The 24,489-nt window shown below is 54.3% G+C and overlaps 10 protein-coding genes across 10 annotated transcripts; 4 read left to right on the top strand and 6 right to left on the bottom strand.

The window, feature by feature from the left end:
* Positions 1-784: 784 nt before the first annotated feature.
* On the top strand, positions 785-2,268 carry BBA_03388 (GPI mannosyltransferase; the record flags this gene model as incomplete). The annotated part of the gene is made up of 2 exons (XM_008598485.1): positions 785-1,794; positions 1,881-2,268. 2 exons carry the CDS (start codon positions 785-787, stop codon positions 2,266-2,268), a joined length of 1,398 nt encoding a protein of 465 aa, XP_008596707.1.
* Positions 2,269-2,480: 212 nt separating this feature from the next.
* Positions 2,481-6,353, bottom strand: BBA_03387 (patched sphingolipid transporter; the record flags this gene model as incomplete). The annotated part of the gene is made up of 2 exons (XM_008598484.1): positions 2,481-6,029; positions 6,087-6,353. The coding sequence occupies 2 exons, from the start codon at positions 6,351-6,353 to the stop codon at positions 2,481-2,483; spliced, it is 3,816 nt and encodes a 1,271-aa protein (XP_008596706.1).
* Positions 6,354-7,623: 1,270 nt separating this feature from the next.
* On the top strand, positions 7,624-9,350 carry BBA_03386 (smr domain containing protein; the record flags this gene model as incomplete). The annotated part of the gene is made up of 3 exons (XM_008598483.1): positions 7,624-7,668; positions 7,739-8,369; positions 8,425-9,350. The coding sequence occupies 3 exons, from the start codon at positions 7,624-7,626 to the stop codon at positions 9,348-9,350; spliced, it is 1,602 nt and encodes a 533-aa protein (XP_008596705.1).
* Positions 9,351-9,787: 437 nt separating this feature from the next.
* Positions 9,788-10,753, bottom strand: BBA_03385 (AoPex11B-like protein; the record flags this gene model as incomplete). Its single annotated transcript, XM_008598482.1, has 2 exons — positions 9,788-10,608; positions 10,708-10,753. The coding sequence occupies 2 exons, from the start codon at positions 10,751-10,753 to the stop codon at positions 9,788-9,790; spliced, it is 867 nt and encodes a 288-aa protein (XP_008596704.1).
* Positions 10,754-11,326: 573 nt separating this feature from the next.
* On the bottom strand, positions 11,327-12,916 carry BBA_03384 (NADH-ubiquinone oxidoreductase 51 kDa subunit; the record flags this gene model as incomplete). Its single annotated transcript, XM_008598481.1, has 3 exons — positions 11,327-11,496; positions 11,552-12,539; positions 12,614-12,916. 3 exons carry the CDS (start codon positions 12,914-12,916, stop codon positions 11,327-11,329), a joined length of 1,461 nt encoding a protein of 486 aa, XP_008596703.1.
* A 552-nt stretch (positions 12,917-13,468) lies between these two features.
* On the top strand, positions 13,469-13,987 carry BBA_03383 (transferase hexapeptide domain-containing protein; the record flags this gene model as incomplete). The annotated part of the gene is made up of 2 exons (XM_008598480.1): positions 13,469-13,738; positions 13,799-13,987. 2 exons carry the CDS (start codon positions 13,469-13,471, stop codon positions 13,985-13,987), a joined length of 459 nt encoding a protein of 152 aa, XP_008596702.1.
* A 72-nt stretch (positions 13,988-14,059) lies between these two features.
* Positions 14,060-15,804, bottom strand: BBA_03382 (Fe-containing alcohol dehydrogenase; the record flags this gene model as incomplete). Its single annotated transcript, XM_008598479.1, has 4 exons — positions 14,060-14,490; positions 14,551-15,188; positions 15,277-15,677; positions 15,775-15,804. 4 exons carry the CDS (start codon positions 15,802-15,804, stop codon positions 14,060-14,062), a joined length of 1,500 nt encoding a protein of 499 aa, XP_008596701.1.
* Positions 15,805-17,078: 1,274 nt separating this feature from the next.
* On the bottom strand, positions 17,079-18,224 carry BBA_03381 (uncharacterized protein; the record flags this gene model as incomplete). The annotated part of the gene is made up of 1 exon (XM_008598478.1): positions 17,079-18,224. One exon carries the CDS (start codon positions 18,222-18,224, stop codon positions 17,079-17,081), a length of 1,146 nt encoding a protein of 381 aa, XP_008596700.1.
* A 1,780-nt stretch (positions 18,225-20,004) lies between these two features.
* On the top strand, positions 20,005-20,652 carry BBA_03380 (ribosomal protein YmL20 precursor; the record flags this gene model as incomplete). Its single annotated transcript, XM_008598477.1, has 1 exon — positions 20,005-20,652. The coding sequence occupies one exon, from the start codon at positions 20,005-20,007 to the stop codon at positions 20,650-20,652; it is 648 nt and encodes a 215-aa protein (XP_008596699.1).
* Positions 20,653-20,801: 149 nt separating this feature from the next.
* On the bottom strand, positions 20,802-22,766 carry BBA_03379 (uncharacterized protein; the record flags this gene model as incomplete). Its single annotated transcript, XM_008598476.1, has 7 exons — positions 20,802-20,822; positions 20,942-20,964; positions 21,086-21,167; positions 21,255-21,873; positions 21,943-22,175; positions 22,284-22,533; positions 22,606-22,766. The coding sequence occupies 7 exons, from the start codon at positions 22,764-22,766 to the stop codon at positions 20,802-20,804; spliced, it is 1,389 nt and encodes a 462-aa protein (XP_008596698.1).
* Between the last annotated feature and the right edge of the window lie 1,723 nt (positions 22,767-24,489).

The following is a 24,489-nucleotide window of genomic DNA, read 5'->3' as shown; positions in this document are numbered from 1 at the left end:
GCTCTTTTGACAAAAAAAAAGAAAAGACGGAAAACAAAGATACCATGAAGCGAAACCTGGGAGAAGGTAATTAAGGAGTATTATAATGCTGGCGTTTGGGCACAATCGTTTCGTTTTGATTCTGTACCTTTCCTTTGTTTATATTTGAGTGTTGTTTTTTAATGGCATCATCATTTGTTCATGCTTGGCCTCTCATGGTTCTAGGGCTTTTATTTTTATTTTTATCTTATTTTACAATGGCATAATCATTTGTTCATGCTTGGCCGCTCATTGTTCTAGGGTTTATATTTTACGTCTTTCTCTTTTTAAAGACATGATCATTTGTTGAAGCTTTACTTTTGATTCTTCTAGTATGTGTCCGTTTTGCTGTAGCTGGGGCAGGCAGTAGTAGCTTCATCTCAAGACGGGCTTGACGAGCATACTACGCAATGGTATGCTGACGAAAAAAACTGAATCGAGTTTAGTGAAGCCTGGAATTGAGAGTGCATAACTGAGTATTCAGCGCACGGGTTGTTGGCGGAACACATGGTAATAGAGCTCGAGCAGGTGCGTTGGTTCTGCCAGTTCCGAAGAGCTGTCCAAAAGGGGAAATGCCACACAACCAGCTCCCTTCAGCCTAATTACCTTTTGTACCTACGCTTCTCATCCTCATCAGCGGTAAAACAGCATCTGAGCTCAGACAAAACGACCAATTTCCAATGTCAATAAAGAAATAGACTCGGCATTTCACCAATTTTAGTCAAGAAAAACCCCTTTTTGGACTCCCTCGGCGCCGCCGCCCGCCATGGCTCTCAAAGCCTCCTCGCCCAACGCTTCACGTTCCCCATCCTCGTCCTCCTCGCCGCTCCTCACCCTCACTCTCGCTTTCATCGCCTGGAAATCCTTTATTCTGCTGCTCTCCTGCGGCGGCGCCCTCGTCGGGCCCGGCTACGACACCTCCACCTCTCTCTTCTTCGCGCGCTCCTCCTCCTCCTCCTCCTCCTCCTCGTCCGCCACGCTCCTCGCGCGCCGCCTCACTCGCTGGGACGCCATCTACTTTGTGCATGCCGCGCGCGGCGGTATAAACGGCAGCCGCGCGCCCGTCTACGAGCAGCAATGGGCATTTAGCCCCGCGCTGTCCCTCTTTTTGCAATGGCTAGCTGCGCAAGCGCGCCGTACTAGTAGTATCCTCGGCCGGCTTCCTCTCAACGACGGAAGAACCGAGGACGATGATTTGGAAGCGCTCGCGGGCATCGCGCTCGCGCACGCGTCGCACGCCGTTGCCGTTTTTACCCTGCACCGCCTCACGCTGCTTCTGACCGGCGGCGACGCGCGCCGCGCGCTGCTCGCCGCGCTGCTGTGCGTCATCTCCCCGGCGGGCGTGTTCCTCTCTGCGCCGTACGCCGAGAGCCCCTTTGCGGCGCTGTCCTTTGCGGGCGTGTGGGTGCTGGCGGCTGGCTACGAGGATCCGCTCGGGAGCGCGCGTCGGAGCGCAGCGGTGCTGGCGGCGGGCGCGGTGCTCGGCCTCGCCACGGCGGTGCGCAGCAACGGCCTCGCAAACGGCCTGCTCTTTGCGGTGGAGGCGCTGCGAGCAGCGGGCGCGTTTGTCAAGGCGCCGGGGGTGAAGCTGGCGGTTGCGGCGGGCGTGGCGGGTGTGGGCGGTGTGCTGGTGGCGATGGGGAGCGCGATTCCGCAGTACGTCGCGTACACAATCTACTGCGGCGGCGGCGGAGATGAGCGCGCCGCTGTGATGCGGCCGCCGTGGTGCGAGAGGACGGTGCCGAGCATCTACAGCTACGTTCAAGACGTCTACTGGTAAGTTTTTGCCGGCCGTCACGGCTCCAGCTCTTCTTTTTTCTCCTAATCACAACATCTAACGGGGTTGACTTGAACAAAAACAGGAACGTCGGCTTCCTGCGTTACTGGACGCCGAACCAGATTCCGCTGTTTCTCCTCGCTGCGCCGGTCCTCACACTGCTCATCGCCTCGGGATACGAGGTGCTCCGCCGGCCAGCCGCCGGGGGGTTCGCGCTGTCGTCGCTGGATCACCGCGTGCTCGTGCAGGCGCTCGCCGCTAGCCAGGCCATAGTCGCGCTGCTCGCGCTCACGAGCTACCACGTGCAAGTCATCTCGCGGCTGGCGTCGGGTTACGCCGTGTGGTACTGGTGGATCGCGGCGTGTCTGATGGACAAGTCCCGCCGGGGGGTTGGGCGGGCGGCGGTTATCTTCATGGTCATGTATGGGGGCATACAAGCTGTGCTATTTTCTACATTTCTGCCACCGGCATGATGAGCTGAAAGTGAAGCGTCTCGGGTTTGCGTCTCGGAAAAAAAAAGTAATAATATGATTAATAATAACTCGCTGTATATTCCAACTCCCATGATACATGGTGTATCTGCATGTATCCAACTCGTGTGTACAGAATGCTGCTTGTCTTCGGCAAAGTTTCTCAGAACTCGCGCAGTCAATCTATTTAGCCCCATACCCCATTAACGAGCGATTTAGTATTCATCCTCCGAGTCGCTCTGGTCGCCGATGCGAATCGCGCGCCACCGACGATCCGTGAGATCCTGTGCCGCTGTACCCTCGCTTTCCGGGTCCACGTAGCCGCCGCCGCCGGCAATGCTCAGGGCGACGGGCAGGAAGACGAGCGCATGAAGGGCCGCAAAGATGACGAGCGAGAGCCACACGCGGAAATAGTAAATCTCAAAAATCTTGGAGCTCGTAAACGCGAGTACAAACACGCCGAGCAGCTTGGTAATGGTGATGCCGGAGAAGACGGAGCCGCCGACATTGACGAGCGCCGTCCAGGCGCGCGCGTCTCTGCCCCGCAGAGCGTTGGTGTTGCTCTCGAGCACGGTGCGCGAGGGAAATGTGAACGCGCGCGCAATGTGGGCGCAAAACTCGACCGAGATGCCGACGCAGATGATGAGATTGACGAGGGAGACGGCGTTGAGGGAGACGCCAAAGACGGCCATGGCGCCCATAATGTCGATGACGCTCATGATGACGGTTACAGAAACGACGGTGGCGGTGAGCACGGAGCCGAGCAGGGCAGAGGCTACCACGAAGATGATGCCGACGGCCGCGGACAAGAGACCGGCAGTGAGGGGGATGATGCTGAGGTACTGGTCAAAGAAGATGTAAAAAACGCTGTATGGGAATACGTCGGCACCAGTCCGCGCAGAGATGTCAGACGCGATGCGGCGTGCAGAAGAGTAGGCGTTGATGAAGTCTTTCTGACTGCGAAGCGGCGTGTGCGCCGTTCTAAAGTGACTGGCTTTGATACCAGTAGCAGCTTGGTCGAGAACAACGGCTTGTCCGTACGCAGCTTTGCCTCCTAACGGGCACTCCTCGTCGGCGTTGCTCTTCAAGAACTTGTCGAGGTAGTGCAGGAATTCCTCGTTCTCAGGCATGCCAGAAAGGCTTGTATTCCAGGCAGGGTCTCTGTCGGCAAAGCAGGCCGATCGACCCTCAACGCAGCACGTCTCGTAGGCTGGGTTCAGCCATAAAAAGAAGTCGTCGATCCAGCTAGCAGTTGGCGATGCAATATATGAAACATCGGGTCTGCGCCTCTCCATTTCCAGAGTATTTGTCAATGAAAGCTGCTGGCAAGATGTAAATCTTGAGCAGAGCTCTTGCTGCTCGGTCCTTTGCGCGACATTCTCTCTGGCGACAAAATAGACGGGGGGCCCAACACCGAAGTAAGCGTACATGTCGTTGAAATAGGGGATGAGATATGATCCATCTGGAATGGCAACCCTCTGGTCAAGGCCAATTTGCATGGTTGGAAGTAAGGCGATCGCTGCAGCAAATAGGCCCAGGAAAACTGTAATGATGATAATCTTGGCCTTTCTCGCAAGGATAGCGGTCGAGTATGTGTTCTTGATGAACACCTGCAGCATGCTTTCCTCGTCGATATCAGATGCCCTGCCCGTGGTGTATCCATTGCCAGAGCTCAGATGCACCCGAGCCGTCTTGACTTGCCACCATGGCCACAGCTCGCAGCGATGATCCTCAACACGCAACTGGTTGAGCGCCAGGAAAGACACAAACATAGTCATTTGCAAAATAGCATTGACAAGCACGGCACCAGCCGCATATGCGGCAAAGTTGCGGACAGCGGGCATACCGACAGCGGCGCCAAGCGCAAAAGCAACAGTCTCCGTCAGAGCAGAGAACAGGATGGAAGGCCCCATTCTGCCGAGAGCTCGAGCGACTCGCTCTTCTACCAACTGGTCAGGGCAGCTCAGATTCACTCTGTCCAGCTCGTGGACGATGAGGAAAATGTTGTCCACGCCAACCGCCAGCACAATAAATGGAATGACTTCGACAATGATCAGAGTCGCCTTCAATCCCACCCAGGAAAAGAAACCAATAGACGCACAGATAGACATGAGAACAATGATGATGCCAACCAATCCGAGAGTGACCTTGGATTCAACCAAAAGAACAGCAGGATTGCGGAAGATGTGCTTCAAAGGCATGCCCAAAGCCAAGCAGGCGTAGATGAACATGACGACATAGCTGATGACGACAATTTTGGCATCAGTATTAGTAGACTTGTTGAGTTCCTGCTCGAGGCTGATTTCGGTGTTGAAAGAAAGGCGGAGACCACGGTCAACAGCCTCCTTTTGAACTTGCAGAAGCTTGTCGCGAAGAGTATTCTCCCAGTCAACAGCATGAGCAAATTCGGTGGTGTCTCCAGGTGCATTATTTACCACCCACGTCACTGTGATCGCCTTTGCTTCCGCAACATCAGATTCGTAACCGCCGAGAATCATCTCTGGTTCGATGGGCTGGCCAAATTCGGGGCGACATTCAACTGGGCTTTTTGCGCAGGCACGGAGCTCATCTTGCCAAGTCTCGCGTCCAAAACCGCCCTTGGACCCCCAGTACGCCGAAACAGATTGAACAACGCACGCATCATTTGTTGGCTTGAAGCAAAGATCTCGAAGATACTTGCCATAAGTAGGACTTTCAAGGTTCTGAATGCTTCTTTCAACGCCGATCCACCATTGAAGAGTTTCGTAGCTGAGAACCGGAGAGGGTCCATCTGAGATGGTGTCGTTGACAAGGAAAGCCTGTTCGGCGCGATAGAATGGTCCGAAGTTGTCGTCGAAATACGCTTTCTCTTGTGCTGCGGCAGAGGATGGGCTGACCCAAAGTCGAGCAGGTTCCTTTTCTAAATCAAAGTGAACCCAACCCGCGCTCAATACCGCCACGACAACGAGGCAAATGCTGATAGTCAAGGCGGGGGAGCTCGCAGCGGAAAGCCCCAGCTGGTAAAAGGCCTTATCACATCGATCGTTTAACCAGTATCGTTTGACGGGACGATCGCGCATGGCTTCAGAGTGAACAGGGCCACCTTCGTCCTCATCATCGCTATGAGAAGCTTCGTGCAGAAGCCTAGTTCGCTCAGCTTTTCTCATGGAATACTTCTTCCATGCCACATGACCGGACAAGAGCGCCGCCAGAGCAAAGAGCAGCACGCTGTAAACGAAGACGGAGGCAAACGACAAGCACGGCAGAGCACCGACGCGGCATGAACGATTTTTCTTGACTTCGGGAAGATCGGGGCAGACTTCGGGGCAGTCGACACAGACACAGCGATAGTCTGGATCCTCGTCGTTGCACTTCTTGGGTTTCATATCCAGGGGACGCATTGCTGGGTCGTCGTAGGTTCGCGGGAAGTTCATCTGGAATGGAGAACCAGCAAAGGGTTTCTTATCTCCAAGAAATTTGAGAAAGGCTTTGTACTCTTTGGCACCGCCTCCGATGAGGTTCATGGCTCTTGAGTTGGCGCCCCCAAATTTGACTTCCTTGCAGCTGTCATAGAAGCCAGCGCCGTATTCGTCGGATATGAGATGATCAAGTTCGGTGACTAGCAGATTGTCTCCCTTTTCAGCAGCACTTGTGATGTTTACAAAGAGCGACTGGTCCGGAGAGCAAGTAAATTTGCAGAAGGTGTTGAAGAAGTTGTGCTTGCATGCCGGGCACGATCCGATCAGGGTGTTGGGGGTACCAAGCTCGGATTTCAGGGCTTGTACCTTGGATATGTCAGTATTCTCTAATAGAGTCGTATGAGATTATGACTTGAAGCTTACTTGCGGCAGCGTGCAGCAAACTGGACCCTCACGCCATTCCTCGCCACAGAGTTCGATTAGCTCGCTCCGAAGCTCGGCCTCTGGGTTTTGTGCGAGGCCATTATCGACACAAGGCAGCTCCTTTCCAAAGAAACTCTGCTTGCCGCATTGCCCGCGGAAGGCACAGCGTCCCTGTTCATGTTTTGGTGTATAGTCTTGGGCGCTGACCAGCGCAGTGCTGATGGCGAGGGTGGCGACGAGTCGTGGAGCTATGGAGTGGTGACGCATCGCGAAACGGCCGAGCGCTCGGGGGCGCGGCGAGCGTACGAAGACTGCAGCCAGCTGCAGTTCGAAGATGTGAAATGAGTAAAGCGCCAAACGAGGATTGAATAACGCTCGAATAGCGCTGGACAGGTCAAAGTTGTGGTGGTGATGATTGGGGAAGAAGTAGACGGGCGGGGAGATGCGTGAGGAAGCTCCAGTGGGCTTTCGGCAGCTCCCAGTGCAGTAGGTAGTTAGCGTCAAAAACAAGGCGTTAGGTACATGACAAGCTTCCCCAAAGTGTTTCTGGGGTGGGCCAAGCTATTGGTAACGATTAAGGTGGGTAGCAAGCACAATGTGTATGCTCCTCAGCGATGCTGAATTCGTCGTTCCGATTACTGATAATGATTTTCTCACTTTAAGAATGAAATGAAGAACTATCATCAAGCAAGGTCGAATCACCCATCGAGTGTCTGGTTGGCAGGGAGAATGGTAGGTAGACAAACGGGCTGGTGATAGCCGACGCCACAACCAGGTACCGATACCCGTCTCGCATACTTGACGTAATGATTCCATCACCATAACAGGTTATCAGATTACATAGCGACCAATAAGTAGCAAATACTCCAGCGCGTTAAGAAAATGAATATTCCAGCGCGTTAAGAAAATCCATGAGCGCTATACATTATGGTCCCTTTTTGAGCTGCTCATTATGCTGAATCAAAACTGTTTTAGTGTCCCGGTCTCGGCCGCCCTGTCTTGGCTGCCTCCCGGGTCACGCGTCGCAACTTGACATCCCCTGTCAAGATTTAATGCACCTCTATGCAACCGACACGACTAGTTGCTACCACTACATTTCACGCACTCGAAAAGCCATCGAGGGGGAAAACTTGAGCCAAACTCTGAAATCAAGGAGCAGTCGAGATCAAACCAAAATTTCAGCCGATTTGAATTCTCGCATCTACTGAATTTACTCATGCAAGTCATTGACATATGGTGGCCGCGATGTAGACGGCCCCGCACGTGATTTTTACAGAAATCTATCGCCATGGAGCACATCAACTTTCTGCCGCTACCTTAGTCTAGCAGAATGACTTCATAACTTGCTTGCCTCTCCAAATCCTGCGACTGAACAAAACAAATTTTGAGATAATGCCTCTGCTCTCCCCAAAACTTCGTTCTCTTCTCCTTTTCCGTCTTTTCCAGCTTCCTCATCTTCCTCGTACTTTCTAGCGTCCCTGGCTTCGCTATCAATACAAGATCGCAACCCTAGTTGTCACTCACGCTTACGACAGCCATGCCTCAAGCTGAGCGCAACGAGGTCCTTTTACACAAGCTTGTGGTTGGTGAAGAATACCATCTTTCCTGGCTTCAGGTGCTCAGGGTTTTCTAACATTTTCGCGCGTTTGCAGGAGTCCTTTAGAACTCTACTTGACGAGTCTCTCGTAACAGCCATAGCAAGTGACTATGAGCTACACAAAAAGTCGGGGTTTGCTGCGGCCACTGAAGTTCTTCGAAGCCTCTCACAAGATGTCCCTGCCGAAGAAGTTAGTGGTTTCAACCCCAGTGGCGTCTCTGGCTTCCAGGACGCCGAGAGCCAGGACACACCAGACACTCAAACGGTCACGTCTGCGACGAGCATCAGCCAGCACGCTTCTGGCAAACAGGAGTCAAACTCTACCAGTTCCTCGTCAACTTCTGATGCAGCCGACGCAACGTGGGTAGCACCACGAGTGACTTCATTCAACAACGGTAGCATCGAGGATAAGTCCCTGCAGCTGCTTGCCATGTTTCCTGAAATGAAGGTATTTGACGTCAAATATGCGCTCAAGAAGTGCAACAATGATTTCCAGTCTGCGCTGGATCACCTGCTCAACATGCAGTACCTAGAAGAAACTGGTCAGCAAACCAAGGGTATCGATGGATTTGCCCAGCTCGCGGAGCCCAGAAAACAAAAGGGCAAAGTCAAAGGGCGCAGACGAAGAGAGCCCTCACCAGACACAAGAAACTCTTTTCCAGCAGAACTCATTCGAGAAGCCAAAGGTATGCTCAGACATCAATCACGTCTCTCGTCCTCTGCTAACAAGCATCCTCACAGAGCAAACAGACATTGGTTACATTGCAGAACGCTTCAATCTCACTTTTGATGCTGTCTCAGAAACATACTATGACAACGACTGCTCATCCCCATCCACCGTCGTTGCCATTCTGGATCAGCGACTTTCGGAGGGTCCCAACCTGGCTGATGACGACAGTGCACAAGAAGCCGTCAACTTCTTGTCACGAAAATACAGACAAGTTCCCGAAAAGTACCTCAAAGTCATTGTAAACGCGACCAACGCCATCATTCCCTTCTCAGAGGACCTAGCACAGCTCGTCAGCACCCAGCTCGCTCGCGGCAAGAGAAAGAAGGGGCAAAAGATGACCCTCGACGACATCAGGAAACCCCTCCCTCGAGACCAGCTTGAAGGCGCGAGCCCCCTCTCTGCGCAATCCCCCTCTCCTGCGAAGCCCACGGCCGCTTCCTCCTCACCCGCCGTCGCCGTCAATTTCGCCGAGGCCATCAAGACATCGCAGGCGCTTCATCAAGCGCGGCGCGACGCCGCGGCCTCGGCCGCCCAAATGCACCGTAAAGGCGGCTCCCATGGACTCTACCGCCAGGCAGCCGGCTACTACGCCGAGCAGGCGCGCGAGCACGCCCGCGGCGCCAAGGCCGCCACGTCGGCCGCCGCCGATTTGCTGGTTGACGGGCAGAGCCACGGATCCAGCATCGATCTGCACGGCGTCTCGGTGCAGGACGGCACACGCATCGCGCGCCAGCGCGCGAAGGCGTGGTGGCAGCAGCTGGGCGAGTACAGGACTCAGGCGGCCAGGGTGAGCCCGCTCGTCATCATCACCGGACTCGGACGGCACAGCGCGGGGGGTGTTTCGCAGCTGCGAAGGGCGGTGGCCGCGGCTCTCGTCCAGGATGGCTGGAAGGTGGAGGTGGGCACTGGAAATTTTACAATCAGTGGACGGCGCTGAACTTTCTCTTTGCGTTTTGCAACACTCAGGGGAAGTAATGATGATGATGATGATTATGATGATGAGGACGGCGGGAAAGATACCAGTTCATTGCGTTTTCTTGGCTTGCGTATTTTGGCGGTATAGAGCTTGGTCTACAATTTCCACAATTAGTGGACGGCGATGAGGATTTCATGTGTTGAATCAATGTAACACACGCTTGGAATATGACTGGACAGCAAGTGGGCGTTTGTACACAAACCCTTTTTTTTTTTCAAGTTTCCTTTTCGAGAGACGAATTCTGTCCAGATCTCGAGATTGTTTGCCAAGAAGGTATATATCCATTGTCTTGTCTAATAATCCGGTGGTATGAAGATATGTCTATTCTGAACCGACCACAGTCAGGAAACGGGCGTCTCTAATCGATATTGTCGTTTTCTTTGCGTCGCAGCATGGCCCTATTGTACGGCCCTGCCACAACGTTCCCAGTGACCGCGTAGCGTAATCAAAGACGTAATCGCCATGGCAACACCAACCTGTCCCGGGTGAAAGTTGGACCAACCGCAAAAGTTGGCCGGAATAACCATGTCCAGCGTGTCATTGACCATCTTGACCGTCAGCGCCGCAATCTCCGCCTTTGTCTTCCTCGCCGCCTCCTCCTTGTCCCGTCTCCTCTTCTCCTGCACTCCGCGCTTCTTCTTCTTCTTCTTCTTCACCAGGTCATCTCTACCACCCTTCTCATCCTCCTCCTCCTCCTCCTCCTCCGCCTCCTTCCCCTCGCCGAAATCCGCCGCCGCCGGCACCGCACGCTCCGCCCACAGCTGACACACCCTGACGCCCGCGGCAAGCAACGCCGCCAGCAGCGCGAGCAGCCAGCACAGCTGCGCCTGCTCGTTGAGCCGCCGCGCCGCGTCCGGTCCGAACACGGCCAGGCCTGGGATACCCAGCATGTCTGGCAGCGTCGCCGTCTCGAGGAGGCCAAAGACGCCGAGCAGCGAGCCGGCGACGACGTCGAGCAGCGCCTCGGCGCCGAGGAGCGGGCCGGCCTGGCGGCGGAACCGCGCGTAGCTGCTGTCAAAGGCGCGCAGGAACCAAAACGTGCGCAGACTGCGCCGCGTCACGTTGAGCCAGTCCTGCAGCGCGAGGAGCGTGGCGCGCGTGGCGAGGTGCTGCGCAGCGGCGCCGGCCGAGGGCGGCTGCAGGAGCGCGAGGGGGCTGGTGTAGGAGGTCAGGATCAGGGCAATGGCCTGTAGGAGACGCATCATCCGCTCCAGGGCGACTGATTGCAAAAGAACAAGAAGGACATGTCAGAAACAAGTGGTTGCTGTTGAGGGGGGGGGGGCTAAGAGCTGATGTGCTCGATAGGGGGGTGCCTTACAGATGTCCGCCCCAAAGGCGATGAATGTGTCTACATTTTTGGCCATGCCTCTCTCACTACACTTTTGGGGAAGGTCGAATTTTGGCCGTGAGGACTGACGACCTCGATTTGGAATTTTATGGAAGAGCCAAGAAAGGTAAAAGGGGTCTGTGAATATGCAAAGTATGCACAGAATTGGGCTTACGCGGGTAGAAATGCAACTGGGTATCAGTAGGTGAGCCCCTTATTAGTCCTTGGTTGTGGCACTGTTTCGTTGAGCCTGCAGAGCCCGCGCTCGGCCCACTCCGAGAGCTTGCTGTGAGCAGCGAAGATACATGTCCGATTTTACAGGCTATTTTTCATTTTTGTTTATTTTTTGAGAATGGTCATATCTGAATTGTGAAGGATGTCGTGGTCTGAGAGATCCAGCATTGGATGCTGGGGCGAGAAGATAGGTCTAATGCGGCTTTGAGAGGATATATAGACATACAACAGTCGTTGAAATTGTAAGAAATAACATTGAGAACATAGTAAAATAGATACAGCCGCACAAACGTGCGGATAGGTTGCGCAATGGCGCTTCGAGTCGCAAAATCTCTAATTCTCGCTCAATAACCCTCTTTTACTCCGACTATTACAATTATTGACCGGGTGACAGAAGCTTGCCCTCTGCGCGGGCGGAGCGTGGCAGACCGCCAGCGAACGCCGGACCACCATTCTCCTGGGCAAACTTGGCCATACGCGCCTCCAGCTCCGGGCGGAAGTGGCGGATGAGACCTTGGATGGGCCAGGCGAAAGCCTCTCCCAGGGCTATGAAATGTGTTAGTTTCCGTGCTAATGGCTTAATCGAAGTTCTTTCACGTACCGCAAATAGTATGCCCTTCCACCTGCTTCGTCAGCTCTTGAAGCATATCAATCTCGCGCTCGCGGCCCTGGCCTTTTTCGAATCGCGACATGATCTGCTCGGTCCACTTGCTGCCTTCACGGCAGGGGGTGCACTGACCGCAAGACTCGTGGCGGTAGAAGTGGCTGAGACGGCTGATTGCGCGGACGACATCAGTGCTCTTGTCCATGACAATAACAGCGGCCGTACCGAGACCGGACTGGCTATCCTTCAGGGCATCAAAGTCCATCAATTGGTCGTCGCAGATGTTCTTGGGGAGAATGGGAGTAGAGGAACCACCAGGAATGATGGCCAAGAGATTATCCCAGCCGCCGCGGACACCACCGCAATGCTTATCAATTAGCTCGCGGAGAGGAATAGACATCTCCTCCTCGACAGTGGCGGGGTTGTTGACGTGGCCGGAAATACAGAATAGCTTGGTGCCCTGGTTACGCTCACGACCGAATCCGGCAAACCAGTTGCCACCACGACGGCAGATAGTGGGAGCGACGGCGATTGTCTCGACGTTGGCAACGGTGGAGGGGCAACCAAAGAGACCGACAGCGGCAGGGAACGGGGGCTTCAAACGAGGCTTGCCAGGCTTGCCCTCGAGTGACTCGATGAGTGAAGTCTCCTCGCCGCAGACGTAGGCACCGGCACCACGGTGGATGAATACATCAAAGTCGTATCCGGAACCGCAGGCGTTCTTGCCAATGAGCCCGTCCTTATATGCTTCGTTGATGGCCTTCTGCAAAACCTCGGCCTCGTAAATGAATTCACCACGAATATATATGTAGGCAGCAGTCGCGTTCATGGCTCGGCCGGCGACGAGGCATCCCTCGATGAGCTTGTGAGGATCCTTGCGCATAATCTCGCGGTCCTTGCAGGTTCCGGGTTCACCCTCATCGGCGTTGACGACGAGGTATCGGGGTTTGTTGTCCTTGTCCCAGTCCTTGAAGTTCATGAACGACTGCACACGCATTGGTTAGTTTGCCGTTCACGGTCGCATCATCGCCACCCCGACGCAGCCGCGCTAAAACGTACCCATTTCAGACCAGAGGGGAAACCAGCGCCACCGCGACCACGGAGACCGGAGGTCTTGACCTCGTTGATGATCCAATCATGGCCCTTGAGAATAATTTCTTTGGTCTTGTGCCAATCGCCCATCTTCTTTGCGCTCGCGAGGTCGGCCGGGTATCGTCCGTACAAATTCTGGAAAATACGATCCTGATCCTTCAGGCCGCCGTAAGTACGCTTGGGGGTACCATCCTGGACGGTGGCCAATCCTCTCACGGCGGTCCGTGAGACATTGACGGCCGTCTTGGGGGCCGCTCTCGTGGACAGCATCTTGTTCGCTTCCGTTGAACGGTTTGAAGGTTGAAAGACGTGCTGTGCGCTACTTCGATCCGCGACCTTGCGAGTAATCTGGGCATCAGAAATGCGGGTGATGTGGTTGGTCAATCCGAGCCACATACATGACTAAGCGCTATTGTTAGTGAGTACTCTGGAGATCACATGAATGGCCGTGGGCAGTGTGTACTGCCCAACACTGGATCCTTGCCACCATTTAGACCCTCACTAGGCCAAACTTGGATTTGAGTTAGGAGCTCCCACCTCCGGACATGGATAGCTTATTACCTGCGCCTCTTCGGTCTTGAACTTTAAGCTTCGCCTGGTCGCCAAACTCTTCTCTTCTCTTGTTTAATACTTGTGACATTTTCCATCTCAAAATTGACGATTTCAGTGCATCTTTCGCAGAACGTCTTGTACATCATGTCGAGCAAACGCCACTCAATCCTACCGGCAATTGACAGGTCCGGGCCGAAGCCCCCAGTCAACTTTTCGTCCTCCCTCATAATATCCGACAATGCTATACTTCAAGGCACACACTCAATAACTATGCAAGCTGAAACGGTGATACATCCACGCTGTCGCTTCGAGTCCAACGACGGTAGTGTCCTTATTGGCCGACGTTGTATTATTCACGAGCGGGCTCATATCGGCGCTCGGCCAGAGAATCCAGAGACTGCGGGAGCCGGCGGTGTTTCCGTGGGTGATTATGTACAGATAGAAGTCGGTTCTATCATAGAGTCAGGTGGTACAGAAGTTGGCGAGGGCAGCTTGATCCAGGTCGGAAGTAAGATTGGCAGCGGCACTAAGATTGGATCGGTATGTTTTGGTGCCCGTTCACTCGTTGCACAGGTTCGCAGGAGCTAATGGTGGTACAAGAACTGCACAATTGCCCCAAAGTCTGTTATCCCTCCCGGCACCACGTTGCCCGACTATACCGTTGTCTATTCGAATGGTACGCAACGAACAGACCAGCGAGATGCCTCCGATTTGCGAAAACTCGGCATGGTTAAGCAAATCGCTGTGTTGCGACACATGATACCAAGCAATCCAGACAAATTCAAGTGAAGAGCCAAAGCACATATATTGCCGCTACTTTCTACACAACTCCAACCAACTAAGCACGCGGATTTTCTACAACTAGTGTGACAGGGCATTTTCAAAGAGCGTCCTGAGCTGATCGCGCTCGGTCTCCAGCTCTTTGGCCAGGCCGGGCGCAAGCATGAGGACGCGGGCTTGAGGGAGAGTGCCCTCGACCAGAGCCTCAATATGCTCGCTACCGAAACCGAGATCTTTAAGACCGCTGGGCTGATCGCCAAGATCGGCCAGGAACTTGCTAAGCGCCTCGGCAAGGACTTCACCAGCGCTCTCGCGCTTGACGTTTGAAATGTCGACACCAAAAACTTCGGCGGCGGCAAGATGGCGTTCGGGATTCGAAGCGCCAGTGAAACGGAAGACGGCTGGGGCCGAGACTGCGACTGAGACACCATGGGGGATAAGCGGTGCAGGAAGTTCGTAGCCAGCGTGTCTGTATCCGGCGGGGTTCTGTCCCGAGATTGGATAGGACATGCCTACACATAGTTGTCAGATGCTGGTCATCTTTCATTTAATAGAATCAGTGTACCACTTACCATGGCAAAGATGGACACCAGCGTTACCAAACCCAACGCCCGCTAGCGTAGAAGCTAGAAGCATCTCGCTCTGAGCTTCAAAGTCCTCGGGATCTCGAACGGCCCGAGGAAGATACTTGACAGTGGCGCGCAAAGCGTGGAAAGAGAAAACGTCAGAGATGGGGTTGGCGCCCTGGTAGGCAGGTCGCAAAAGGGGGTTTGCCGGACGAGGAGTTCGCTCATTGTAGGGAATGGCGGTCCAAGACTCGAGCGAGTGGCACAGTACATCCAAACCAGAGCTGGCCTTGACGGCCGACGGCATGGTCCTCGTGTTGAGAGGGTCGCATATGCCCAGAGTGGGCTTCAGGTTGCGGTGGGCAACACCAGTCTTTGCCTTTTTGGCGACGAGATCAAAGATGGCGGTACCGGTGGTCTCGCTACCAGTGCCGGCCGTGGTGGGCACAGCAATGAGAGGCTTCAGTGGCTTGTCGACCGGCCGGCCCTTTCCGAGAGGCGCATTGACAAAGTCGAGAAAGTCGGCGTCGGGGTAGCAGGTATACAGGTTCATGAGCTTGGCCGTGTCCATGACTGAGCCGCCACCGACAGCGAGAAAGGCGTCTGGCTGGTACGGGCGCGACCAAGCGATGGCCTCCTTGACTCTACAAAAAAAAGCATTAGATGTTAGCAAGAACGAGAATTTTTTTTTTCCTGACCCGACGCCAGGAAATGCTGCTGCTGAAATCTTACGAGCTGTCCTTGGGCTCGACGCGAACGTCCGAAAAGACTTCAAAGGGGATGCCCTCGCGGGTGAGGCCCTCGACGACCTGCTTCATGGCGTCCAGCTTCTCCACCGTGCGGTCGGTGACGACGGCGACGCGCTTGGCGCCGAGATTGGCAAAGTCCATGCCGACCTCCTTGGTGACGCCGGGCCCAAAGCGAATCGACGAAGCCGCCATCTCAAAAGCGTACTCCTTGAGCGTCTCCCCCGTCTTGGTGGGCGTCGCGTAGCGGCGGGAGCCCCGGCTGGACGAGGGCCGCGACAGCGGCGTCGGCGGGGACTGATGATATCCCGGGTTGGAGTGGCACGGGCACGAAGGCGGATGCGTGTACTGGATGGTGCGGAGGAGGCTGCCCGCACGTACGGCCGCCTAGACATCGAGGGAAGTCAAGACAAAACATCGGTCAGCCAAATGGTGCACGTTGTTGTAGGAGTTGCGGGGGTGAATGATGCACTGTTCATCTTACATTGGGCACGACTCGAATAGGCGCAACCATTCTGAATGAATAGGTATATTATCACTCCGTTAGTCACTTGTCAATTGGTGGTTGAAATCGTGTTGAGAAGTCGCTGTTTGGGTCAAAAAGCTCCGAGAGGTGAAGGCGGGTGGGGGAGGGCGAGATCGGTCAGCGCTCAGTGCCTCGGGTGTTGCGCCGCAATACCCCGGATTTGCTGTGGTGCTGGGGGGCGGGGCGAGCGGACCTGCCAGCATCACGGCGTTGAACCAATGCCACGTCCGTCCGGCATCCGTATACCGGGCTCTGATGATATCCGAGGTTTCTTTAAAAAATAATCAATGACTATTGTTGTGAAATTTAGAGATGTCGGGGGGGTTTTTTTTTTTCCCCATCTTGTATTGTAAGGCTTTGGCCGTACTTAGTGTCTCCTTTCCGTGCTCCAGCACCGGCCCGAGACATCCGTGATACCCGCCGGAGAAATAAGTGCACCGGTAATCAAAAAGGTGCTGAAAAGTCGAAAGGAAGCTTAGACGTGTATGAATTTACTCGTGCTATCCAAAAAGTACACTAATATCCCTCCCTCGACTCTATGGGCCATCGCAATGTTGCATTGTGGCGATGCAAAAGGCCACCCCCTGATAGCCAGGGTGCGAGGCTATTTATATCTTTGAAAAGTCGCTTTTCGGTGCATCGCTAATTTCCGCCCTTCTAAGAGTAGAAACAAAAAAAGAACAAGGACATTGCGGACCTTGCTCTTTGGCAAGCAAGCAAGAATGGAAGCATTTCTCTGATGCATTTATCTCAGGGAGTATCATTATTATATACTTGTTGCTATGGCGATTTGACCCTGAACCACCCGACCTTATGCTTGATAAATTCCAACGATACCTTGACAATATCAAAAATGTAAAACAAAAAAAGGCTAGGCCAAATAGACATGGGAAGTAACTGGCATGTCCTGCATCGCGTCACATTCCTACCAAACGGCGACTGTAAGGAAAGGCAAAAGGCAGCACGTACCCACGAGAAGGATACACTGACAATAGCAGATAGCAATGGTCGGCACTGAGTGAGCCTGTCTTCAACATGTTCGACCAACTTTGCATGAGGTATCACCGGGTATGGCGTTGGCAAAGTGAGAGAAAGAATGTAGAAAGAATGTCGCCGGAAGAATAGAAAAGACTCAAATATTGTATGACGGCGCGTGCCAGCAAATTCTCCTCAAAACTCCGAGCTATTTCAAATCAAGCATTCAAGCAGAGCAGGCTCCGCGACCAGACAGATATAACAGACATATCCCTTGCAATCTGTGCTTAGCGAGGGCCAGGTGCGTCAATGGGGCTCACCGGCATGCTGCGGGCGCTGGCCAAATCCGTACTGCCCGTACGTCGAAGAGCCTGTCGCATTGTTTCGATATTGAGCTCACTGGGCGCGGCGAGCGAATGTTGAGTGCTCTTGGGGCTGCCCATGAGCTTGCGCGGCGGGCTCATTTCAAGCCCCTTGATGCTAGCAGGGTTGCTCGTTGGTGGTGAAGTGCCAAGACCTTGGCTGGAGACTGGCGAGCGAATCGGCGAAGGCGATCGATTCAATGCGGAGGGAGGTAGAGAGGTCAAGCCGGCGAGGTGTAGATTTTCTCGAGAAATAGGACTGCGCACTCCAACGCTGTGCTCAGACTGCACCACGTCGGCGAATGAAATGAATGATAATCGTCGAACGTCTGCCGAGTCGAGAGATCCGTAGTTGGAAGCAGTCTCTCCAGAAACACCAATGCGATCGGCAAAGGACGCCAGCTCTGCTGCCCACTCAGTGGATGTTTGGTGGTCGGTGGGACTATTGGGGGCGCCGGTGACAGTGACCGAGGCTGGCTGATGAGAGGAGTGCGTGACAATCTCTACGGTATCGGGATCGAGCTTATTGTTGGTAATGGCCTCGGAGGCATCGTCGAGCACAGAAGGAATATAGTTTTCGGTCTGAATATGGGTGGGTATGGCAGGCGAGCTGGGCTTGAGGACGGTGCTATCTTGGACATCACGCTCAAATATTTGTGAGCCAGCAGGAGAGGCGAGGCGAGGGGATGTAGACAGAACACGACCAGGCGATGATGGCGAGGGGAATGGATAGTCGCGCGAGCTGCGCGTTGAATGCGTCGTGGCTGGCGTGACTCGAGACAGTTTGGACGAATTCTTTGTTAGCAATGGGGGTTTGGCGTCAGCCGGCGAGTCGGCAGAGGACGAGGACTGCTTCTTCTTGCCGAATCCAAAGAGGGCGCGCTTCTTGCCCTTTGAGGTCGTCTTAATGTCGTCTGCCTGACTCGAAGCCTCCAAGTTGGAGGGAGCGGCTGCAGCGGCAGGAGCAGCAGCAGCACGGGGCGTTGAGGTACCACGGCTGCTGTCGTCTGCAAGATCAAGCTGTGCTAGCCTGTCGCCGCTAGTGATGGGCGCGGCGTCGGCGAGGCTCATTGTGTCGGAACTGTCGGCGGATACGAAGCGAGTTTGCGAGATGTTGAACGGATGATGGGGATAAGAGGGTGAGATTTTCTGGCCCAGCAGAATGGTAGGACAAGTCGGGAGAAGCAGGACGTCGGGATCACAGGGTCTGCTTGCCTGCGACGAGGTGGAGCCACTGTCAGATCGCCAGTATAACGGAGCGGGCGCAAGCACGAATGGGATGACGGAGAGGTTGAGTCTGGAAGGCGGATGAAGCTGGCGGATGAAGCTAGACAGAGGAGGATGAAGCTCTCGAGGAAGAGAAGGTGGGTGTGCAATGAAGAAGCGAAAGCTGCAGGTAATAAATTGATGACGTGAAGGAGCAGGGGAGAGGTGAGTGACGGGAGAAGCCCGGGGGGTGGTTGCTGTAGTGGGCTTGTCTGCTGACTTCCATGCCGTTGCCAGTAGGTATTCAGGCACCTTGACTCGCCCCCTGGGATTTTTCAGGTAGTTGCCGGCACTACCCGTATATTACCTAGGTATTATTTATTTATTTACTGATGAATAATTTTTCCATGTAATAATAGGCAGACAGGAACCGAAAAATCCGGTACAACCAGAGGTGAGGCTACGACGGATGCGGGGTGACATTGCGCTGATTCCAGTGTTGGTACGGAATCACAGATTTTAGTCTGGTAATAATATCAGGCTGGTCTCCGTACATTCGCCTTTCATCCAATACCAGACCCTTGCAACGCCAACATCCCTCACCACTGACCATGTCAGCTTCTCGAGAGCGTCTCCCCTTGGGTCACGTTGTTCAGTATTGGCGCCACCGATTGCTGCCAATATTTCTTTGTAGTGACTGCTCTTCTCTCACTATCAATGTAGGCGGCGGTGAGGCTCGCCATGACGCATGACGTAGAGGACAACAACTGGCCGACTGAACTAATTACAAGGAGCTATCCGCACCTACTGAGTAGTTGCTGTCATGCACGTATCCATTGCAGAACAATGCGAAACTGCATAAGCCCGCTTGACACAGGTACAGCAATATTGAAACCAAACAAGGGCCAATGCAATGCAATACTTCGTACCTGATACTTGCGATACAACCCCGTCGCAATCAAAATCACACGCCAGACATTCGTCCTGGAACTAGGACCCCTAGCGCTACTGGCAGCCTGGTGCTGATCTCCCCTCCACCGCCTAGCGTTGTTGTGATGAAGACGCAGTAACGAGCTGCTTTTACGGCCAGCCATTCAGCGGCCATACTATACTTTCATCTTATGCTTGAAAATGACTCGAAACAGATCAAATTGATAATGCCACTCAGGAATCATGTAATCGACAGCCTGTCCTTACCATCGTGCTCCACCATCTCCCGCGTCCGCCGCCGCCTGCTCTCTCATCTTGAAGACTACACGTGACCTGGCACGTGCACGTAGCTGTCCACTCTAGGCAATGTTGCATGCTTGCACAGAAAACTTCACCCCCGTGTTCCTGGATCACGACCCGACAAGCACGGCATCGCTCGCCACCACGCCAAATACCCACGTTAGCATCAGCGACGGCCTGCCAGGGGCAATTGATCGTCATTCAGCTGTCCTATATCAATTTTTCCCGAAATTCGACTGCTACATGTCCAATTGACCCATTCACTTGGAGCTCGAGGACAAGGAAAAAGAAAGGAAATAGTCCTGGCTTCACAAACAGCCACAACGCGCCATCATTCTACTCTCGCCCAACCTCACCTTCTTTTGCCAAATCGGATACCACTCAATCTTTCGAAACCTCCTTCACAAACTACGCCATGGAGTTTTGCTTGGCAGCCCGCCCCGCGAGCTCTCTCCTCGGCGCAGCAGCCCGCCACGCCCACCCGCGCCTCCTCACCACCCCTCTGACATCCTCCCGCGGCCACAAGACGGTCGCCCGCACGAAGCGCGCCCTCAAAATTGCCCCCCACGACTCCTTTCTCCCCGACCGCGCCGCGCCTTTTCCCGCCGCCGACAGCATCATCTATAACCCGCCCGCCTCCGAGGCCTCGCCCGCGCACACGCCCTTTCTCTTTCTCCCCTCGTCGGATCCGCGCCGCGCCGCCGCCGCTCGCATGCGCAAGACCACCGGCCTCGGCGGCAGCGCTCCACAAACACCAAACGGTGTCGCGATGCGCTACAGCCACCGCGCCGACGAGCCCAAATACCACCTCACCGCCGAGCAAGTCCAAGAGATGCGTCGTCTGCGCAGCGAGGACCCTCTGACATGGAGCGTCATTGCGCTCGCGCGCAAGTTCAACTGCTCGCAGGTCTTTGTGCAGATTGCGGCGCCCGCGCCTGCGTCGCACAAGGCTTGGCTAGAGAGCCAAAAGCGGAAGCGCGAGGACCGCTGGGGGAGCAAGAAGACGGCGGCGCGGGAGGAGCGCAAGCGACGCGCGGAGCTCATGTACCGCGGCGAGCTATAATTTGTCAACAGTCTCGGCGGAACGATGACTCAAACTTGCATACACTTGTATTATATCTAGCTCTAGGCCTCGATGATCGAGGTCTGAGCCACTCAAGGGAACAAGATCTTTCCTTTACACGTATCTAGAGGAAGATGAAGATGGAGCATCTACGTGAGGATGAAAGTGTACTATTTATTGTAAAGTACAGGGTGGTTTACAGAGCGTCATGGCATTGTCATATAGAGCAAAAGCAGTGAAGAAGAGCATTTTTTGTGTTGATGCAAATGAAAAAAGATTTGCAACATACATCTCGAGTCGCTGTTAGTGCGTCTAAAACAGTATGTATAATATGTGCCAATGCAACAGTCATAACAAAGTGCTGTACGTGTTCAAATATAGTAAGCGCATCGTATATCGTATATCGTGTATCGTAATAAAACCAGAAACTGACCAATCATCTCAAATGATGGTCGGTCGACTGCGATGTGCAGACTCATTACCCAAATCGTGGAAAAGCAATGCCGAAAATGTGTCTAAATCTAGGCAGTCTCTAGATCAGAAAGCGTTCAATACGCCTCTCGAAGCAACTTTGGCTTTCAGCTACCAGCAGGAGGACACACTGCTGGTGTCGGCGGAGGACGACTCTGCTGCGCCGCGGCCTCCGCCGCCGTCTGGGCCAGAGGCCGCGACGGCACCGCAGACAACTTGTCCGCAGGCCGTGGGTCGTCACGGCCGGGCACGACGCGCCAGCACCACCCGCACCAGCTGCGGGCCTCGCCGCGGGCCTCCCTGCCGAGGACGCGGGCCGATGTGCGCTCTTCTTCCCACTCGGGAACACACTTGCCGACGCGGACCATGCGCACGAGCTTGCGCTTGACGATGCCGCCGATGCCCTCAATCTCGTGGCGCTCATAGCCGGGGCCGAGGAGTAGCGGCGAGGACGGAATGCGCTCGTTGGCGCGGGACTCGGAGGACCAGGAGGCGGGAAAGTAGGAGTCGTGGTTGTGAGCACCGGGGGGCGTGGCCGGGTTGTTGTTCTGGTGGTGGTCGGATGATGACGAGGTCGATGGGGCGCGGCTGCTGCGGGCGTCTTCGGCGTCGCAGTCGATTTCCTGCTCGCATTCGCGGGCGGCAAGGCAGCGCTCCTCGCGGCCGCAGACGACGCCGCGGTCTGCGTCGCCGATGCCGGTGCCCAGACAACCGAGGACCTCGCCGTAGTGGTTGCGCCAGCGCCAGATGCTGTAGAATTGCATGCGTTAGTGCTTGGGAGGGAGTTTGATGGGCGGTGGTGATGGTGCAAAGGCATACCGAAGATAGTCATGGTCGGCATTGCGTATGGTGCGGCCACAGGGCTGGCACAGCCAGACGCCGCCCTGGGCGCAGTCGCAAAGCGAGCGCTGCATGGCGTCGGCGCTTCCCGGACGCGCCGGGTCGAGGCCCGGGCACGCAACCTGCTCGAGGGGCGCCTTAGCGCAGGCGGCGCAGAGACGTCGATGACGCTCGCGGAGGGTGCTCGCCGCTGGGGGCTTGGTTGCGCAGTTCTGTGCACAAGTTGGTCAGCTGACTGATACTTGCCGCATAAGCGAGAGATGAGGGGTTAAATGACTTGCTCTACAGATGACGGCGGCGCAGCGTCGGCACTCGCCCACCATGTCGCGCGCGCAGCAGCGGCTTGCCTTGGCTGCGCCAGCCGCTTGCCGGGACGTGTCCGTATAGGAGTCGATGCCGGCGTTTGCGCGGGCGGCGGTGTCAAGAGGCAGATTCTCGTTGGAGCAGCGCAGCGTGGCCGCGAGTAGTGCAACGCGGTACTGTACGAGGCCGTGGTGTATCATGCGGCTTGCACGCGCGAGCGAGTCGAGGGTGGTGAGATCAATGTGCGAGACGACGCCGACGACGATGCTTTACATGGAATTAGCATATGCGTCACAACATGAAGCAAGCTAGTGGTGACGAGGTAAACCGAAAACGTACGGATAGCACTGAAAGGCACGCGTCACGGCGTTGCATACGGTCGGCGTTGTCACCAACTCGACATCGGCGTTTGGCGGTGGCGCGGCGGAACAAACACTACTACTGGGATCCTGCGTATCGCCTCCGTTGTCGTCGATTTCTAGATCGATGAAACGAGCCATCATGGATTAATGTAGGCCTGCTGGTTTTCTCGTATAGCTCAGAGAATAGACAGAGATCAAGGCGAGGCGAAGCGAAATGAATGATGCCCTCGTGACGTGAATCGGCGGTTGGCTTATCAGATCCCGATTGCGATATCTGGTACGAGAGGGGAGAAATTTAAAAAGTTATAAGGGCGAATGATAGATGCGGCAATGTTAACAATTGGGGGCCATAATTGGAGAAGCCATTGCAAGATTGCGATGCAATCAGACGACGACTATTGTCGTGATAGATTTGCAGACGATGAGAGGATGTCAAGAAGAAGTTGCGTAAGAGGGGGGCCGGCGCAAGGAGGGGCCTGGAGGGGCCTACCTCCGAGGGGGTGTCAAGACTCGGAGCCCCGCGGGTTAGGCCCGTCAAGAAAGCCAATGCATAATGAATACGTACATGACCCCAATTCTTGTTGGGGTACGAAGTATTTAATGGCGCAAGACTTGTTCGTTAGGTAGGTACTTGCGAAAGTGTGCAAGTGATAGGGCTCTTGAGCGTACCTCGCACGTCATACCGCTGTGGCTTGTAATTGGTATGTTGAGTGTCTTTTTCTTTCTTTTTTTTTCTTTCTTTTTTTTTCTTAATACAAGAGCGAAATAGAAAGCGCTTGCAGGGATGGCGAGGTATAGCAGTCACCGAGGTTGATTTTTGAGCTTTGCAAGAGGAACAAAGAGCTGTTGCAGCCCCTTGCTTTCATTATACTTGTCTTACACGGCAACTAGTCCCTGGTACTTGCGGGATGTGCGGGGTAAGACTTAGCATTAGATAGTACGGTTCTCCTTAAGTCATGTCTCATCTCGAGTACCACCGCAACACCGCTGACTTGGATCCCAGTACAGAGTTGCACATGTACGAGACATAAAAATAAAAAGGTGATGAAATTGTACAAGAAAAACTGCAAAAGATCAACTAGTCAGAAAAGGAGGAGAAATAGGTCTTAATATTCGAGAATTCAAGAGAAAACGAGTCCCAGGGCGCCGGATTAGACCCCCGAACCTGGCGCTACAGCGCTACACTGGTATAGACACCCTACACGGCAGCCAGCTTCTCAGCAATGCCTTCTCTGCCCGCGGATCTGAGTAGACGGAGGAGCGATTTGACGAAATGCATGCTGACGTTGAAAACAGGGATACGAAGAATGGACAAGAGCAAGACAAAGGTACCTATGTACTGACGCGTTCCGGCACGCGGCGGCGCAGCCAAGACAGCCGCTACTGCGCGCGCGACATGGTGCCCTAAATTAGCCCTATAATATTTCCCTTTGTAGCGCCAGATGACTTGTAAAAAACTCTATTCATCTCTAGCCGCCGAGGCCTAACCCCAGTCGCTCTAGTGACTCGACTTGATGCATTGCTTCTCAACAACAACAAAACGATTGCTCCGAAACGATTCTGCATTGGATATAATTGCTAACAGAAACCGAGCTCAAGCCCCGTAATGTTGCTTGTTAACCTAGTGTGCGCTGCCAACATGGCAAATATGTTAATAGCAAGCACCGCGCATCACGTGAGTTTCAGTGCTGCAGAGATGCCATCGTTATGCATGCACAACCAACGTTCTGTGATCTTTTGACTACTCACCATCTAGCTCATCTAAACCGGAAGCAGCACTTGGGAATTACTCTACAAGTTCCACCCTTAATTTCTCATTGTTTTTTTGTTGACAACTACCTAACTCTGATATTTGATTGTC

The sequence above is a fragment of the Beauveria bassiana genome, assembly GCF_000280675.1.
Source record: "Beauveria bassiana ARSEF 2860 unplaced genomic scaffold BBA_S00007, whole genome shotgun sequence".
NCBI classification, from domain to species: domain Eukaryota; kingdom Fungi; phylum Ascomycota; class Sordariomycetes; order Hypocreales; family Cordycipitaceae; genus Beauveria; species Beauveria bassiana.
The sequence above is the reverse complement of the archived record's forward strand: the minus strand, read 5'-3'. Positions and strand labels throughout refer to the sequence as shown.